The 20949-nt window shown below is 34.9% G+C and overlaps 1 protein-coding gene across 1 annotated transcript; it reads right to left on the reverse strand.

Annotated features, from left to right (window-relative positions):
* Positions 1–922: 922 nt before the first annotated feature.
* LOC123537494 (1,4-alpha-glucan-branching enzyme-like) lies at positions 923–20947 on the reverse strand. Its single transcript, XM_045321228.2, has 15 exons — positions 20763–20947; positions 20179–20348; positions 19205–19320; positions 17208–17324; positions 16861–17005; positions 15234–15324; positions 12321–12530; positions 11426–11541; positions 10079–10209; positions 9223–9321; positions 8179–8461; positions 6705–6892; positions 4326–4459; positions 3732–3849; positions 923–3173 (listed from the first exon to the last, which is right to left on the reverse strand). The coding sequence occupies exons 1-15, from the start codon at positions 20852–20854 to the stop codon at positions 3126–3128; spliced, it is 2058 nt and encodes a 685-aa protein (XP_045177163.1). The 5' UTR covers positions 20855–20947; the 3' UTR covers positions 923–3125.
* Between the last annotated feature and the right edge of the window lie 2 nt (positions 20948–20949).

Raw genomic sequence — 20949 nt, forward strand, 5'->3', positions numbered from 1 at the left:
GCCATGTTTTTTAAGGAAATTATTTGGAAGAAATTGGTACAGGCTCACCCAAGGATCATTGCTGTGAAATGATTTTCAATTGAGCCAGCAATTTCAGAGCAGAATATTTTCTGAGTTTTCCTTAAAGCCATATAGGTAAAACTAGCCCCGCCCTCTGGTGGCCATGTTATCTAACGTTAAAAGAATTGGGCAGAAGGTGACGCAAGGCTCATTGCTGTGCAATCTTTTTCAAATCGGGCTAGCAGTCTTAAAGATTTTCGAAATTTTTCATATAGATATTTAGGGAATACTAGTCCTGCCCCTTTTGGTCATCTTTTTTTTTACTGAACACTCGGATTTGAAGAAAATTAGTAGAGGGTCACCAAAGGATACCTTTTGCGACATTATTTTCAAATCGAACCAACAGAGTTTCAGAGCAGAATATTTCCAAAGTTTTCCATATAGTCTGTAGAAAAAATTCATGCAGTTTTCAACTGATATAAATTTTCCATGTTACCATGTACCCATATCATTTGGAACAACCTCTCGTCATTCTCCAGCTTTCAAGTGGGCAATATGCCAACATACTCATTGCAATCAGTTGCAGTAAAGTGTGTTTTAACCAGATTTTACTACGTCTGCTTATGATATCTGAAAGCATTAGGGAAGTTAATGATCGAAAATAGGGTGGTTAGGGTAGGGCAGATATGTGTGACCGGACCTAAATGCTTGTGTTCAAAATGTTCAAAGTGATAACTGTCTGCAGTATTCTAAAATTGTGGAATTCATTTGTAGCTTGTTGCTGTCAATGACATTGTCTAAAACAACCAAATAAAACATGTCTCCTTGCAATATGGTTCGATCATTTTGTGCTGCTTTCCAGTAATTCTATGCATGGATTATCTATATCTGAATTATTAGGAAGTTAAAGAAAAATAACACATTCTGGGATTACATACATGTATTCCAGTAATTCATTTATAAACCGTATATAGCTAACAACCATCAATATAATAACAAACAGATTACTGACAAAAAGCATTATACCAATGGCACATAGTTGATAGTACATAGCTTGATGTTGCGGCCTGGCAATTTTATGCAATGGAAAATCAATGGAAAATCAATCACATAAATGTTGCTCTGAAGCATAATCGACTCAGTGCAAAAAGCAGTCAACTGAATAGACATAAAGAAGCAATTAACTATTCTTTTCAGTGAGGACTGAGGTGTCGATCATTGCATCAATTATTAAAACATTTAAAACATCAGACACTTAGTTTATACCAATTCATTAAAAGCTTGAATCTAAGATACTTGATTTGTTCTCGACTCAAAATCAGTCGGAAGACATAACATCAATGTTTCATAAACATTCCAATTCCGACTTTCAAACTTGGTGGGTGACAGCTAGGCAGTGACCTAGCCGAATCTTACAGAATAAACTGAAGTCAAACACACTGACTTGCTTTATGGATTCTAAATCTAAAATATATACTACAACAAATAACAAGAGCTGTCCGTAAGACAGCACGCTCGACTTTTCTCAGTGCTTGACCCTGAATAAGAGCTTTGCCAGTAAAAGGGGCATAAATCTGTCAAAATTCTAATCAGAGTTATGGGGATTGTTTCTTATAGTGTAGCCTTTGATAGTAAATAACTATTTTAAGTTTCAGGTCAATAGCTTTGATAGTAACAGAGATATTGGACGTTATATAAAACTTTAAACAAACAATTCTAAGTTAAAAAGGGGCATAACTCTGTCAAAATTCAAATCAGAGTTATGAGGATAGTAAATAACTATTTTAAGTTTCAAGTCAAAAGCTTTGATAGTAACAGAGATATTTGACTTTATCAAAAACTTTAACAAAAAATTCTAAGTTAAAAAGGGGCATAAATCTGTCAAAATTCAAATCAGAGTTATGGGGATTGTTTCTCCTGGAGTAGACTGTGATAGTAAATAGCTGTTTTAAGTTTCAAGTCAATAGCTCTGATTATAGTATCAGAGATATTTTACTTTATCAAAAACTTTAACCAATGCCGACGCTGGAGCGAGTGCAATAGCTGTACATTTTCTTCAAAAAGTCGAACTAAAAACTGCTGTCAAACAGACTTAAAAACTGCTTTCAAACATACTTATAAATTTGTTTAATAGCTGTACATTTTCTTCGAAAAGTCGAACTAAAAACTGCTGTCAAACAGACTTAAAAACTGCTTTCAAACATACTTATAAATTTGTTTAATAGCTGTACATTTTCTTCGAAAAGTCGAACTAAAAACTGCTTTCAAACAGACTTAAAAACTGCTTTCAAACATACTTATAAATTTGTTTAATAGCTGTACATTTTCTTCGAAAAGTCGAACTAAAAACTGCTGTCAAACAGACTTAAAAACTGCTTTCAAACATACTTATAAATTTGTTTAATAGCTGTACATTTTCTTCGAAAAGTCGAACTAAAAACTGCTTTCAAACAGACTTAAAAACTGCTTTCAAACATACTTATAAATTTGTTTAATAGCTGTATATTTTCTTCGAAAAGTCGAACTAAAAACTGCTTTCAAACAGACTTAAAAACTGCTTTCAAACATACTTATAAATTTGTTTAATAGCTGTACATTTTCTTCGAAAAGTCGAACTAAAAACTGCTTTCAAACAGACTTAAAAACTGCTTTCAAACATACTTATAAATTTGTTTAATAGCTGTACATTTTCTTCGAAAAGTCGAACTAAAAACTGCTGTCAAACAGACTTAAAAACTGCTTTCAAACATACTTATTTGTTTGATGGATTCTGAATCTAAAATATACCATAACAAATAAAAATTGCTGTCAAGCAGAATTACTTACTGGCTTTGACACAAAGAGCAAACAACCCTCTTTTAAATACATACACATCTAGGTTACATCTAATGTTAAATAAGTGAGTAGACCTCATACATATCAGATCTGCGCACACATCACTTGTTTTAGCTTGCATCAGAAAGCTGATATCCCTATGATAAAATGAACAAGTCCAGCATGCAGAAATAGACTGATCCATTTTGAATGGAATGGTAGAAATGCTGTACACACTTTCTGAAGCTTTTTTAGTTACTACTGTCCTCTTTGGTGCAAAAACGTTTAAGTGTTGACTAGTCAATCTACTTTCAATCTTGCTTTGCAAGAACTATAGCTGTCCTGCACGGTATGTATACCTAGAATATAAAAGAAGAAACTCCGTGAAATGTTAAAAGTATCTACAAACTTTCCAAGTACTGTGAAATAATTTCATTTTGCAGTCAAATAAAGTTTCGTAGATTTCAAATCCTGAAGATAAGATGGATCATAATATAAAACATAAAAATAGATTGGAATTTTTACACAAGATTGGTCAGAATTTATAACATAAAATGTATCAGAATTTTAACATAAACTGGATCGGAATTTATAACATAAAATGTATCAAAATTTACATATAAAATTGATTGGAATTTGTAACATGATATGAGTGGGAATTTATAACATAAAATTGATCAGAATTTATAACATAAAATGGATCAGAATTTATAACATAAAATAATTTTCAAGTTACCATAAAATGGATTGGAATTTATAACATAATATGAATGGGAATTTATAACAAAAAATGGATCAGAATTTATAACATAAAATGGATCGGAATTTTATGTCAAATATCACTAAGTAGCTGCAGTCATGTAAAGATGCAGGTGAAAGAAACCTATAAATGTATTATGTTGAAAGCGAACACTTACCATCATTGAATGGTAGCGATCGTCCCAGGATTCATTATTGGTGAAAAACTCTACATTATGATCTAGTCTCTTATGTCCTCCATATGTTTCTGAATCAGTGTCCAACACTATTCTGTACCTATTTTCCAAGTTGTAAAAAAATGAAACTGCATGAAAACCTGACTTATTACCGAATACCAGTTACCAACATCATTCTTATTTTCAGTTATAAATTTCAACAACATTTCAAGATGTATATTGCATTTCAGAAACAATGTACTGTAAAAGCAGAAATTTTCGCGAGGGTTTAATTTTCGGTATATTCACGAGGTCCTACATCTGACAAAAATTCATCCTCAAGTAAATATTCACCATTAGTATAATTCAAATTAAAGTAGGATACCATTTTTACAATTTGGCGAATATTAAACCTCGCAAACATACTCAAAATTTCAAATTCGTGAAATTTTGACCCAGCAAAAATATGTGCTTTTACAGTATATGAATATCCATCAGAGCATGAAAGAAGTTATATTTCAGATTGGAAGATTAAAATTATAACTTTGACCTCTAAATCTACCTCGAGCTTTACCATCTTGAGTAAAAATAGAATACCTTCCTGGATATCCGACACCAATTTTGTAGTCTGTATAACTATTGTTTGGATGGAAGTTGAAGATAAACAGAAGCTTTTCTACTCTCTCAAATACAACCACTTTGTCACCTTGGTTCTTTCTGCTGATGTATTGCTGGAAAAGCAAAAAATAAAAAATAAAATAAAAGATAATAATAATATATAACAACTGGCATGTGACCATAACTGGCACTGTTAATTATCTGAAACTTTTTCCAGAGTTCTTGCTTCTACGTCATATACTGTGATATCATTGTTATTCGTAGGGGACAAATTTTGCATTTATCCTCAAAATGCAATCCCAGCTAAAAAACAACAAGAGCTGTCAAAGGACAGCAACGCTCGACTGTTCAACAGCCTTGTCAACTGAAGTCGAAAAGGAGGCATTATTTTGTAAAAATGCAAATCAGAGTTATGGAGCCTGTACAATGAAAGTCAGTTTTTCACAATGAATAAGTGTGTGAAGTTTCAATCCATTCCCACAAGTGGTTACTGAGATACCAGCTTACATACAAAAACTTAACCAAAATGGGAGGCTGACACCAACGCAGGGGTGAGTCCAATAGCTCTACCTATTCTTTGAATAGTCGAGCTAAAAACATTCATTTTATCTTCGAAAGTGGAATTATGGAATTTATTTCCCATGGAGTAGCCTTTTGGAGTCAAAACCACTTCAAATAAAGTAAAACAGTTATTAAGGAGCATCTCTATATGAAGGAAATACCTTATTTTCATCTTTGTTTACATTGTATGTTTGCCTGAAGAAGTATTTTAATATGAAACACGTTGCAAACTTGAGTTGTCATCTTTCTTTAACCATATCTTGCTTTCATGAGAGTAAGATTTACAAGAGCTGTCACAGGATACATCCATTCAGTAACAACAGAGACAGAGTGAAAGTGCATCAAAACTTTAACCTAAAATTCTAAGTAAAAAGGGGGAATAATTAATGAAAAATTGGTGCCAGAGTTATGCACCTTGCATCATATGGTGTGGGTGATGATGTTGAACAACTATTTTCAGTTTGAATCAAATCCATTCAGTAATAACAGAGACAGAGTGAAAGTGCACCAAAACTTTAACCTAAAATTCTAAGTAAAAAGGGGGAATAATTCATGAAAAATTGGTCCCAGAGTTATGCACCTTGTGTCATATGAAAAGGGTAATGATGTTGAACAATTGTTTAAGTTTGAATCAGATCCATTCAGTAATAACAGAGATAGAGCGAAAGTGCACCAAAACTTTAACCTGAAATTCTAAGTAAAAAGGGGGAATAATTCATGAAAAAAAAGAGTTATGCACCTTGTGTCATATGATGTAGGTGATGACGTTGAACAACTATTTTAAGGTAGTTCTGCACGTTTGATAAAACGGAAGTGATGGCGTAACGTCATTTTTCCGGAAAACGTAGAATATAGACTGGATTCGGCGTACGGAAATGAAAATCATTTTATGGATTAATCACAACCTGTGAGTAAATTTATAAGTGGTTCTGTTGCTATAATTCTAAAGTCGAAATATGATATTAAAACATATCACACGTTAAATAATACAAAATAATTTCTTAAAATTAGCGTGAAATGTCCGGTTTACTTTAATCATGGTCAAATATCTCAAAAATAAGAACATGGACCTATACATTTTATTTTATCAAATCATAGGCCATGTCTTTATTTACAATTGTGAGAAGTTTCATCAAAATCTACATTGCAGAAAAATTTCTATATACGAAAATGTTATGAATGTTATGATTTTCCCATAGACTCCCGTTATGAAGTATTGCGTGAGGTCCCTATTTTTCAAATCAGTCTAGCAAAAAATCAAACACACGACCCTATCTTTTTTATTTGCTGAATTTTCTAGGTATATTCTGAAGTTTTGAAAAATCAGAGTTTAATCAAATTCCACATTGTAGAAACAATTTAGATCAAAACGTGCAGAACTACCTTAAGTTTGAATCGAATCCATTCAGTAATAACAGAGATAGAGTGACAGTGCATCAAAACTTTAACCTGAAAATCTAAGTGAAAAGGGGGGATAATTCATGAAATATTGGTGCCAGAGTTATGGCCCTTATGTCAGATGATGTTAGGAATAAGTATTACAAGTTTGAATCAAATCCATCAAGTAATTACAGAGATAAGTTGAAAAAAGAGAAAGTGCACCAAAACTTTAACCAAGGTGGGGACGCGGAAAGACGCCGACGCCGGGGCGAGTAGGATAGCTCTCCTTATACTTCGTATAGTCGAGCTAACAATTTATTAAAACATTTTATTCTTGCTTTAAACTACAGTTCTGCAGAGCAACCTTGACCACTTGGACTCAGAGGCCCCTACTGTTTTTATATTCAAATTGTTTACCTGTGTATGTTGAGCAAGCCATCCAAATGCCTTCTCCAGATGTTGCATGTCTCTATCGAATGCATACAAATACTTATATTTAAGCATTTTATCATCAACAAGGTTCCACTGTCGCCTGCAGTAGTGGTAACTCTCCTGGTTGCCGATTCGTGGAAAATCCAACCATTCTGGATGCCCGAATTCATTTCCTGCATAAAAGGTAAAGTATCAATAGCTACTGTGTATTTAAATTACTCCAAAGGTTTTATCTGCTTATTTTGGCATTCAAGCATAATATGCATGCCTGTCAAAGAACTATATTTTGCAGAATAACTTTGTGTTTTTGGTTCCAGCCTTATTGTTTAGGTTTATAGTCAAAACTAATAATCAACATTAAGATAATAGTTGAGGAAGACCCCTGGTGCACTTAAATCATTACTTTAGGCTTGTGCGGGCACCTAGGTAGGACGACTCACCTTCTACAAGCCAGTTACATGACCATTTATAGACTTCTGCTGTGGCGGCAGCAAAAGCTAAGTTATTCAGTTTAAGTCAGTGACCTTAAGTAAAAGTACAGTCAAACCCTGTGTTAAAGACCACCTCTGAACAGAGACCACCTGACTCTAAAAAGACCACACATTTTCTTTCCCATTTTAACATTTACAGTGTATTTTAACCTGTGAATAAGGACCACCTCCCAATAAAGACCACATTCTGGCTCTCCCATGGGTGGTCTTCATAGACCGGTTTGACTGCATATGGAGTCTCTGTACAAATCTATCTCCGTGCCTTATGTTTTTTAGCATTTATACAGGTAGTTTTCTTAGCAGAAAAATGGCATTTAATATAATCTAATGAATATGGACACTAAGCAGAATTTCTGAATAATCAAGTAATTCTTACAGTACAGCTCTAGTGACAAACAATTTTTCTTAATTTAGTTCGTCTCAAAAGGCCATAAACAATACAATGTATTGTGTCATTCTCAATTCTCACTCCAGGTCCCGTGTTCACAAAAAAACTTAAGTAATTACTTAGTTAAGTCTGTTATTTTAAAATCGTGTTATTATTTAAGTAATTGTTATTTAAAGTTGATTTTTTCTATAACAATGTATTTATAGCTAAAATACACTATGGTTAGTAATATTTGTCTGCAGTACTTATTTTTTCCATGCAAATATGATATTTCTCTTTAAGCACGATATAACAAACTTAAGTATTTGCTCAAGTATATTTCTTATTTCTATACTTCGTTTTCTGTAAAATTCAGAATTATTGTGTTTTGATCAATGAAATAGACATATATGGTTCTGTTATGGATGAAAAAGTCAACATTGAAAATGCATAAAAAACAAAAACAAGCATCTGAAATAACAGACTTAGCTAAGCAATTACTTAAGTTTTTTCGTGAAATCGGGGCCAGGTTTTTATATAAACTGAATGTTGTACATTATATATGTAACATACAGTAATACCCATTACCAGGTCCACTTACCAATGAAATTCAGGTAGCCTTCTCCTCCAAGTCCCATTGTGATCAGTCGTATCATCTTGTGTAGAGCAATACCACGATCTACAATCAAACTAGGGGGAGATAACTCTGACATATGTGTATACATCTCCTTGTCCATTAACCAGAAGGCTAGAGTTTTGTCCCCTACCAATGCTTGATCATGACTCTCTGCGTAGGCGATACATTTCTCGGTGTACCTTCGGTTGGTGAGAATGTGACAGATGTTATCAAGGTCCCAGTCATCATCCGACTTCTCCTTTAAGTTCTGATTGACGGAAATAATACAGACATAAATAACAAAATCTTTACAAATTTAATTATTAAGAATAGAGATTTCCTTTGTATATTTGCCTGTACTGACATCTCAGCCTCTCTTTATATCATTCAAATAATTATTCTATAAGACATTATCTCTTAAAGCAAAATAATCATTTAAATGAATGTATTTGTTTACATATTGTCAATTTTCTCACAAAAATCAACATACAGCCCATAACTTTTCATAATATCACCAAATGATGACTGCTTCAAAGCAAGACCATTCCTTACACATTCTGTGTGTGTTTGGGTTTAACGTCTTTTTCAACAATTTTTCAGTCATATAAACGACGGTGTCTACTTGTAGCAGTGAGCACAATGCCCAACTTTATAGTGCTGCGTCACTGGAATTATCATGCCATAGACACGTGGCATGATACTCCACCCACTCACATTATACTGACACCGGGCTGACCAGTCCTAGCACTATCCTCTTAATGCCGAGCGCCAAGTGACGAAGCTACTAGTACCATTTTTACGTCTTTGGTATGACGCAGCCGGGGATTGAACCCACGACCTCCCACACTCAAAGCAGACGCTCTACCACTAGGCCACCGAGGCGGTATTTATGCATTCTGAAAAGTATTTAAGTAGATACAGTAATACTGAGAAGCTTGCTTTAAAACTTTAACTTAAATGTAATGGTGACGTTGTGTTGAGTACAACAGCACTCCTTATTCTTCAAATAGTAAAACTAAACATTCTAACCTTTATCCACATGTCTGGTATGGACATGGCTAGGCGGTAATCAAAGCCTTGACCACCTTCATCTACAATACGACACAATGCTGGCATCCCTGATACATCCTGTTCAGCAAAAAATGAAGAGAATTGCATACATATATTCAGGTTCCTGTATGTTGTTATTAACAGAAATAGTAAAAACAAATTTGATAACAAACACCTCTTTCCTTCAATGATGGAGATTTGAAGAGTATAAGCATGTCAAAACTTTAACCTGAAATTCCAAGTAAAATGTGGGTATAATTAATGAAATATTGGTGCAAAAGTTATGGCCCTTGTCATATGAAAATGTACATATTTGTTTTGTTTTTTGTTGTTTATATTTTGATCAATAAGGTGTCACCAGATACAATAGATCAATCAAACATGACTATTCTATTTACATCATGTATCAATCCAGTAATACTGGTGTAATAGCCCACTTTTTTCCCCCCAAGTCAGTTTTTTCAACAATTAGTCTTTTTCCCCAGGGAAAATACTGACCGAGGGAAAAACTGACCGTTACACTGGGACAGGATTTATATTAAGAACTGCTGAGCACTCATGCTTATAAGCCCTCACATAAGACAGTAACTGAACATTCTTTAAGTATCAAAGAATGAAAATATTACATACTATGCACAAACTTTAGGGTCAGGCTACTTTTACAGGTAGAGTGGAGTTAACCCAAAACAGTAATTGTTTGCAGGCCACAGCTTAAAAGTCTGGATAGTTTTGATGTAGGATAAAGCTTGACTTTGTCAAGTAGGTGAAAGACTTTTACTCAGTTTTCAAACAAAACTATTCAGGAATCACCATGTATAACATTGACTAGACTTACCTCTGCTATGGTTATCATAAAGTCTGGATAGAACTTATGTAGCATGTAGTTAGACATAGTCAGGTAGGTGAGAGACTCTGTGTCAGTATTCAAACCAAAATATTCATTGTAGTCTCCACTAAAACCATGGCCTGAAAGATAATTAATTGTCAGCATGTAAAAGAAATGATGGAAAGTAACAATCCACTTTGAAATCAAGAAAATATGGATAAAAAATTTTAAATACCAGTAAAACTACTTTCAAAACTTTTCTGGTGTTCAAAACTAGGTGATGTTAATTAGAAGAGTTTAAGAACTTTTAGATTAACACTTTAACAGATTTTTTCTTCTTATAAGAGACAGACCTAGAACAACATAAATATAATCAGAGAACTTAGATATTCATTCATATTTCAGATTTCTTATGCCACAACAGAATCCAGAAAAGAATAATATTGTAACAGTATGTATGTTTTTGGGTTTGAAGTCACACCAAGACAACTGAGATAATATGAGACGTGCCATGGGAAAACCAACATAGTGGGTGTGCGACCAGCATGGATCCAGACCAGCCTGCGCATCCGCGCAGTCTGGTCAGGCTCCATGCTGTTCGCTTTTAAAGCCTATTGGAATTGGAGAAACTGTTAGTGAATAGCATGGATCCTGACCAGACTGCGCGGATGCGCAGGCTGGTCTGGATCCATGCTGGTCGCACACCCACTATGCTGGTTTTTCCATGGCATGGCTCATATGGCGACTCCAGTTTCTAATGGTAAAGGAAGACACCCGTTACCCTTTGGTCATCCCTGCTGGCAAAGGCAGACACCAGAGTAGAACCATCAAACTTTACAGGGCCAGATGGATGGCTTTGCCACATGATGACCTAAGTTGGGCTCAAACCCACAAACATGAAGAGCAACTGACTTGTAATCAGCTACCATAACACATGGCTATTGAGGCCCTTTTCCATGGAACCTCTACCTCTGTGACAGGCAAGGTGTATGCTACCATGTGGCTTTGCATGCATATCTAAGGTACTTATGATAACTGGATTGGGGTTTTATCAAGGACTGATACTCATATATTGCGAATTTCCAGCTTTGATGGTGGACAAAAACCCTTGGTGTCTCTTTTTCGGGCATTATTTCGTAAAGGCTGGGCACCTCTAGTAGGTAGAACCATCGACCTTCCATAAGCCAACTTTTCTGTTGCGAAAGAACGATTTACCGTACACCTCTGAAAGTGGTAGCTCTGTTGTTTACCAGGCGTGCTTAAGCCAGCTGGATGGTTTACTTATACAGAAGTATAAATCAAGCCTATGGTGTTAGTGGTTCAGTTTGAGTTCAGGATGTAGAGAATGTGACATACCCATTCCATGACTATGATACAACATTGAGGTAACACCATCAAATCTGAATCCATCAAACTGGTATTCTTCAATCCACCATCTCAAATTCGAAAGCAAGAATCTCAAAACTTCCCACCTAAAACAAGCCAAGAAGTCTTAAAAACTAAAAAGAAACAAACCTCATTGTAGATACCGAACAAGGAACTTCAAGTGCATCCTTTGGCGATAATTCTGTTACATATTATGTGCAGATACAAATGGTAAGTAATAATACAATGTACAGAAATTTACATATTTATACCTTCATCTTTTGAAGGCAAAATATTTCAATAATATTCTTATACTCAGGAAGATGATATTCTTTTCTGAATCTTTCTTTATGAAAATTTGTCATTTTGTAGTAAATTCTTTTTTCTTTGAAATAAAACTCTGACATTAAATTATATCTTGGTTTATCCAAAGAACTATAAAATACACAGAATGGCAACTTGGGATAATCCCGCGACATCTCGTGTTAGCGTGTTATCTTATTTCAAAGCGTTTGCCGACTTGATCAATCATGATCAGATCAACAGACGCTTACTGAAGTATAAAACTGGTGGTACGTCCGGCACGTAATAAACCAATTTGAGTCCTTTTTCAAACGAAAGCTGTTGATTTCTCAGACTTTCAATCATAAATTCATTCCTTCCCCGTGTAGAAAATACTAATAACATTAAAAATGCACCATTATCATGATAAACAAACGATCCGAAAGTAACCTTATTTCAAAGCATTTGCTGACTTGATCAATCATGATCAACAGACGCTTACAACGAGATCTCATTCAGTTGTCACGGGATGTTGGCGAGATTTGTTCTATATGCCTTTCAAGTTGCCGATCTGTTTATTTTATAGCTCTTTGGTTTATCTCACTCAGTGTAATTAAAGAGCCTCGAATCCCACAGATCATGGTTTCCTCGCCCGCCACTGTGGAAATAGCAGGAATCAGTGCCGTCAAATTGGTTGAGACCGTCCACAACATTCTTTGAAGCGTGACTATGTACAACATCAAGTAATACTGTTATACCCATACCGTGGGCGGTATCTATCAACTCCTTCAATTCTTCTGGGGTACCATAACGACTGAAATGTTTCAAAATTAAATTTTGCTAACACTCAACAAGAAATATAATTTATGATTTTGCTTTTGCGACCAGTGCAGACCAAGATCAGCCTACACTGACATGGTTTGCACCGTTTGCTGTTCAGTCAGTAAATTTTCAGTGAACACCCCTTTGAATAATAAGTGGTGCTGCCCAAAGTGAATGATGGACCAGTCCATGTTAGAAATTTAGAAGGGTAAAGGTTAAAATCAATAAAAGATTAATGTATTCTATTTGATCTTCTCTTTATGATAATTATTATATTCATCATCTAAATTGACCCCTTTCATCTTTGGGCATGGATACAAGCTGTTTTAAAATAGCAATTTAATTGTGAAATACAGTCGAACTTCGATGGCTCGAACTCGAGGGTCCCGTGGAAATCAGTTTGAGTTTTCCGTTGTTCGAGCCATCCAAATGGCGGCCATTTTGAATTTGAGAACTGAGACATGATGTGTTACAAACCTTACATCGTAATATATTGTCATATTGTACCTAAATATGTGTATGATACGATGATAAATAAAAAATGAACGCTGAAATAGTCTTTATTATTTATTTTCAAACATGACATAGATAAGAAAAACACAGATAAAACTCTAATATAATTTTGTTTTCAGACCTTTTTGACATTCGATGATGCATTATATTTTGTTTCTAAAGTTTCTGGATCTAAATTTCGTTTTGTTCCTTGCTTTCCGGTAGCCGACTTAGCTATCACCCCGTTTCCGGGTCCTATACTAAGTTGTTCAGCCATGCTAAAGCAGTATGAAATAACATTTAAGAATTGCAGTTAACGAAAGTCACTTTGTTTAATTTGTTTGTCGTATACCGACGCTAATTACATAAGCATGTGAAAATTACGCACACTCTGGTTAAAGGGGAAGCTTAGCGAATGTCAGGCACAGGTGTGGAAAACTTTGTAAACACAAGCCATTCCGGCGACAAATTGTCTGTTCAGCTGAATAGATGTAATTGTCACTTTAATTGAGTCGAGGGGACCATCAAATGAGTTCGAGAGTAAAATTATACAATGACTTTACACGCTCGCTTAGTTTTTCTTAAATTTTAATATGAAAGTCACAAACTAGTTTCGCCGTGAATGGCTCATCAGTGTGTCTAAATATATAACAATAAGACAAAGGGAATTAATTCAATAGAAATGACGTTTACCTCAAGGAAACAAGGGACGTAATTTCAACGTCAAACAGGGGAGTTAATGACGTTATAATGTTATTTATCAATCCGTATCATGTGAAATGTTCCGCATGTTTAATTTCGGTTTAAAACAGTCAATAAAGTATTTTTCTTTTGTTAATCTAGCTGATAAACTGTTAGTTTTCATTTTATAAAATGGGAATATTGTAAATTTTGGTTCTGTTATACAGCAAGAGTCTATATGGCCACTGACAGGTAATTGTCTTACTGACGGGTCTCTAATTTGTTGAGAATGAATTGTTCTTCTAGTTCTTAATTTGTCTCCGGTTTGATCTATGTAATATTCATGGCAGCCATTACATGTCATAACATAAATTAAATTTTTCACATCACAGGACATATTTTCATTCACGTAAAATATTTTCCCATTGAAGTTAAATGAATTAGATTCTTTTATTTGTTTACATAGGTTACAGTTAGGTCTATTGCACTTGTACACTCTGTTGTTTCTTTGTATATTTAATTCAGAAAATTTTGCTCTAGTTAATAGTTTTTTCAAATTTGGTGGCTGTCTTTTGCTCCTTTTGATAGTATTGGCTCTTAATAATTTGTTCATAACTGAGTCAGTCTCTAAAATTGATATATTGTTTTTGAGAACGTTAAACATCTCTTTATTATTTGGGTTAAATGTAGATACATAGGGTATGATTTCATCTGGATATTTTTCAACTGGTCTGAGGAGAGTTTCTCTTGGTAAGCTGTTAGCTAATTAAAATCCTTTTTTTATTGTATTCTTTGGGTAATTTCGTTTCATTAATGAAACATATAGTTCTTTAAGTCTTCGAGCCTTAAGTTTAGAATCTGATACGATGGTACAAATGCGTCTTGCCAAGTTATAAGGGATGCTTCTTTTTGTGTGCTTTGGGTGGCATGAATGAAAGTTAAGGTATTGTTTAGTATCAGTTTCTTTGAAATATATATCTGTACTAATGTCAGTGTCGTTTTTGATGACCAATATGTCAAGAAATGGTAATGTTTGGTTACTTGAGTCTATTGTAAAACAAATATCTTCATGAAGACCATTTAAAATTTCATGAAATCGTTTAAGTTCCTCCTTTGTTTCATTCCAGAATATGAAGCAATCATCAAGGTATCTTTTCCAGTTTTCTCGTATATAATGTGCAAATTCTAAGTCATATGTCTGTTCTAATTTGGTATATAAATTTTCTTCTAAAAATGCTAAAACTAAAGTAGCATATGTTGGTGCAAACTTTGTGCCCATAGCCGTACCCTTAATTTGGTTGTAAAAAATATCATTAAATATAAAGTTTTTGTTTTCAAGTATAGTTTTAATTGCTTCAAGGTAGGCCGTAAAAGTAGCTAGATTTATATTCAAAGTCCAGTATGTAGTTTATTTCGTCTATATACTTATATCTTTAAATGTCTGTTATGTATGTGTATCAGATCTGCTCCTAAAAATGGAAAAAAAAAAAAAACAACAACAAAAGAAATATCTACAGCTTACCCAGAAGCAGCAAAGAAACTGGTAATTTGGTAACCAAAACTTGCATAGTAGGCATGTTCCATCACCGCCATCAGCTGTATACAGTTGTAACCTGTGGAAATAAAACAGAACGGTGTCCATTAAAGTTATAGTGGTTAATACCCCTCTTACAAACAGTGTCTACATGAGGGGAATGGGCAATTCTTCCCAAACTGAACTTACTATAAACAGACTTCAGACGGGATAAAGACGCGATGGACGTAGCGAGAACTGTTTATGAACTAACTTCGATCGCATTATGGATATTAACCAACAAAAGTACAAACGTTCTAGCAAGATCGCAGCCTGTTTTACGATTTTTTCAGACGGGTTAGGACGTTTTGAGAACTAGTTTGGTGTGATGGGGGCGTAAGCAGTCTTTTAGCTTTAACAGTGGCGGAAGACTCCATCAGTTGCTCTCAGCACTTTATGCAGCATATAGAAACACCGATCTACAGCAAGTCAGCTAGATTGCTTTTGCACATGATGACTCCTGCAGGGCTCCAACCCACAATGGTAAAGGGCAAGAGATTCAAGTCAGCCACTTTATTCCCTCATCAACAGAGATCCTGTATTACAACCAATGTTAAGGTACCATTTATACCATATGTAAAATTTAGAACCATTTTCATTTAGTAGAGCAAGAGAAATGTATTTGGTTTTTTGTTTGGGTTTTGTTGGGTATAGTGTCACACTGACACAATATTATTTAGATCATTTTTGTTGATATTTCCAGCTTTTGATGGTGGAGAAAGACCGCTGGTGCCCCTATGTGCATTGTTACAGGTTGAGTTGTGTGGGGGGACTTTGGTAGAACAACCAACCTTCTGCAAGCTAGCTTGATGGCTTCCTTATATGAAAAATTCTACATCCAACCCACGTTAGTGAGGAGCAAGTGATCTGAAGTCAGCCGGCGTAACAACTAAGCCATGGAGGCCCCCAGGAACAACACTTTAACAGGCAAAACAATCTGTATAACCCCAGATGAACACATACAGCTGCTCATGTTTTGAAATCCACTCTAAGGTTCTGGACTGTTTATGACAATGCGAAATTTCCATTTGATTTTGTATTCTCTGCAAGAGATTTTAGCATTTTGTGGTTCGTACCTAAAGTCATGTGATCTTGTCAAGTAACTTCACAGACAAACAGCATAAGATAATATACAATTAAATAGATATACAATTCATAATCTGTTAGTCTATCAAAACTTGGTTGCAAATCCAGTTCAAAAACTTCAATACCAATATCTATTTTTTTTTTGTTGGTCTTAATGTCATACCAACACAATTATTGGTTATTAATGCAACTTCACAAGGTGATGGAAGACCCCTGGTGCCTCTCTGGGCATTAGTAAAGGCATGGGCCAGCATACTTGTACATTCAGTTTGACAGCTGCACAACTTCTTCACATGAAGAATTCTACATCTAGAGCGGCATTTCGAAGCAACAGCAGTAAAGGGCAACTGCAACAGCTCTGAAGTCTTTGACCTTCACCCCTTGCCCATGGAGGCCAGAATACCATTATGTTAATATTTTGAACACAGATTCCATGCTTATAAAAAAAACCTTAAACATGTTAAAATAAAACTTTTATATGTAAATTTACCTAGATATGCTATTCTTGGTAATACATCTCTGGTGAACTCTGGGTAGGTGGCGACCTTTCCCTGCCATGAGGCGATACCAACATGAGATTCATAAATCCTTAAACTTGCAGGTTTGTTGGGATGTCCATGCTTGAACTGGTACGTCTGTAAACAAATGGTTTCTTGCTTTCATTTAATGGTTTTTTATGACATAATTTCCTCCATTGCTTTATTAACAACAATATTATCATGTAGGGAAACAATGTTTTGAAATTGTGAAAGTCAAAGGTTGCAATTTTTCCTTAAAAATCTAATTCTACCAATTCAGTAAAATGTTTAGCATTATTTCAACTTTAATACAACAAACCTCCTTTGGGTCCCAGAATATTTGGTCATAGATTGGTACTTCTTTCTCGCGGGTAACACGTTTGGCCCAGGGAGACAACCTATCCTCAAGTTTACCCGCTTTGGTATGCATCACTAGCTGTAAAACATTAAATTAAAACATTATTTTTTATACAATTTTTTTATCAGGGCAGCACCACATCAGTACATATAGCATTATAGCAATAATACTGAAAAAAAACAAGAGCTGTCGGAGGACAGCAACGCTCGACTATTCAACAGTCTTGTCAATTGAATGAATATTAATTTCAAAAAGGGCATAATTTTGTAAAATTGCAAAACAGGGTTATGGAACCTGTACAATGCATATCAGCTCATGACAATGGACAATTGTGTGAAGTTTCAATCAATTCCCATTAGTGGGTACTGAGATACCAGCTTACATACAAAAACTTAACCCAAAACAGGTAAGTCAAAAAAGGGGCATAATTTTGTTAAAAATGCAAAGCAGAGTTATGGAACCTATGCACTGCATGTCATATCATCACAGTTAACAAGTGTGTGAAGTTTCAATCCTTTCCCATTAGTGGGTACTGAGATACCAGCTTACATATAAAACCTTAACCAAAAATTTCTAAGTCGAAAAAGGGGCATAATTTTGTAAAAAAGCAAAATAGAGTTATGGAACCTACTCACTGCATGTCAGATCATCACAGTGAATAAGTGTGTGAAGTTTCAATCCATTCCCATTAGTGGGTACTGAGATACCAGCTTACATATAAAACCTTAACCAAAAATTTCTAAGTCAAAAAAGGGGCATAATTTTGTAAAAAAGCAAAATAGAGTTATGGAACCTATGCACTGCATGTCAGATCATCACAGTGAATAAGTGTGTGAAGTTTCAATCCATTCCCACAAGTGGTTACTGAGATACCAGCTTACATACAAAAACTTAACCATATCGGGATGCCGATGCTGACGCAGACACATGGGTGAGTCCAATAGCTCTACCTATTCTTTGAATAGTCGACCTAAAAAAACACTTCAAAACCGGTATAAAAATCTGATATTTATGAATGGAACTGTTATTTCATACTATGGAAGGCCTTGTAGTGCTAGTGGGAATAACTGTTCATATTTCAGGGCAACAAAAGTTTTGAAAACTCAGCTGGTCTGAGATAAAAACACACCTCACTACATTTCAATGGGCAGTACCCAACCCACTATATTTACCTATAATATTGTAATCATTTTGTAAATTATGATTTGAATGTGCGATCAAACATTTCATTGCTGGCACAAGGTCTTTGAGATTTCTGACTAAACTTTTTACTTAAAATTTTTTTCTCCTTTTCCCCTGGACTGATATTTTAAAATTTGTTTTACTTTAAATTGATAAATCTGTCTAAAAAGTTAAAAATCAGTCTACAACCCAGAAACTGGCAGTTTCCGAAGCCCTGATTTATGTAAATTACCTGCACAAGAAATGCAGCAACAAGCTTACTACTTATTCAATATCATCTTTATGTAAACAGAAATGATGCCAGATCGTTAAAGCGGCATTTTCTGTAATACTCACTGTTTCCTTTGCTACATGTATATGCAATGACCCGCCCGCTTAGCTCAGTAGGTAGAGCGTCGGTCTACGGATCGCGGGGTCGTGAGTTCGATCCTCGGGCGGGGCGTATGTTCTCCGTGACTATTTGATAAACGACATTGTGTCTGCAATCATTAGTCCTCCACCTCTGATAATTCATGTGGGGAAGTTGGCTGTTACTTGCGGAGAACAGGTTTGTACTGGTACAGAATCCAGGAACACTGGTTAGGTTAACTGCCCGCCGTTACATGACTGAAATACTGTTGAAAAACAGCGTTAAACCCAACACAAACAAACATGTATATGCAACAAATTCTGCTAAAGAATTATCTTTTACTCGTATTTTGGAAGTGTTACAGTAAGAGTCACAATACAAATGACTAGGGTTTCCTCTGCATTTACAACTTATCAGTGACCGTTACCTTTATTTTTGATCCATGTGGAATGGGACAGCTTCCATCTTCCTTTGGAGGTATCTTTAGCTCCCATTTACCAAAGTCCCCTTTAGTGAACTTGTACTGTAACTGGTTCCAATCATCTGAAAAAAAAAATGTATTTGGCTTTGTTTTCGACCTAATGTCAAAACGTCTATTAATTCAATGACAATGTAAATTTTTCAATTTCAACCGATGTTTCTAACTGAAGCATGGCAATTGTTTACTGGTTACATGTAGCAGCCACATTTATAATAATCAGATACTATTTCCTTTGTTACAGGGTGAGAAAAAATGCAGTCAGACCAAGACTTGAACACTAAGCTTTGGAATACCATTCCTATGCTCTACCAACTGACCTATCCAGCTGCCTAACCATTTTCTCCCCGTTCTAATATTCAAGTCCTATACCATGACATATTTCCCCACCATTTTGAAATCTGTCCTCGAATTTCAGTTCTAAGGTAATTTCAAAATCTAGCAATTACAAGCATCTGAAACTAACCAGTGTAATGCAGTTGTGGCCTAACAATGGGCGCCAAATGTCACAGGGTGGGAAAAATGTATACCATGACACTTTCACTGTGCCTTTAAATATTGAGATTTTAATGCAGTTTCAGTTCAGTTTTCTTTTCAAAAACAAATGCCTAAATGCTATAGGCTAATAAAAATCAGTGTCACAGGCATATTCATAATCCACTTTGCATACATATTTAGTTAACAGACCTGTGTCTTTCCATCTGAAAATTTCTTTAAAATCATGCACCCCTGTTGATATAGTGATTTTCCAATATATACATAAATATAGTTAGCTCTAAGAACTCCAAAAACTTTGATCAAGTCAGAAAATCTGACTGGCAGATTAACAGATTAAAACAGGTTTAACATACTACTGACTGTAATATACTGGTCTTATTATACAGTGTTACAGTTGTAAAGTTTTTTATCACTCTTGTACTTACTAAATTCACCTCTCAGGGAAATTCCTTCTGCCCCAGGGGCCCACTCCTTCATATAGATTCCATTATCTGGTGTCCTGTGGATCCCAAATGTCTCATATCCACGAGTAAACTTGTCCAAACTACCTTCATTGCTTTCAATTCTGTTAAGTAAATCCTTGAAACAGCCATACCTGAAATAGTTTGATTATCATAGTGTGCAGTTAATATAGAAATTTATTGATAATCATGAATTTCGTTTTTCAATCAAATATGGCAATTTAAGTGTTTAATGACGATCAAATCAATGGTTACATATAACTGGCAACACACATTTCAGAATTTTTCATGACAGAATATGACCCAGTTTTAGGACATCCATGATTTATTTGTAAACAGTTTCAGGACTCAGATAATAATTACCTTAATTGAACTTTTTATAATGTATCATTATCCAAAAATGACAACTACAAAAAAATGGTCCTCATCTATAATACATTTTTCGACTTTTTTGCATAATTCTGTGATATTAATGATAATTAATGTCTTTTATTCTATCTATCTAAATGTTTACATTTTGAAAATTTCAGAGAAAAATAAAACCCTACCTTCTTCTAATTTCTGCTTCATGAGTGGTCAGGTACCCATCAGCTTGAAATAAACTTTGAATGTATGGAACCTCAATGTTACTAGACGACATCTTCACAGCAAAATTCCAACTGATTCTCTAGCATGCAGCATGCATGTGTATGTGTACTGTGTATGCTACAGCAACCTTGTACTTGTAGGTTAATA

The sequence above is a fragment of the Mercenaria mercenaria genome, chromosome 17 (assembly GCF_021730395.1).
Source record: "Mercenaria mercenaria strain notata chromosome 17, MADL_Memer_1, whole genome shotgun sequence".
In the NCBI taxonomy this organism is placed as follows: Eukaryota; Metazoa; Mollusca; class Bivalvia; order Venerida; family Veneridae; genus Mercenaria; species Mercenaria mercenaria.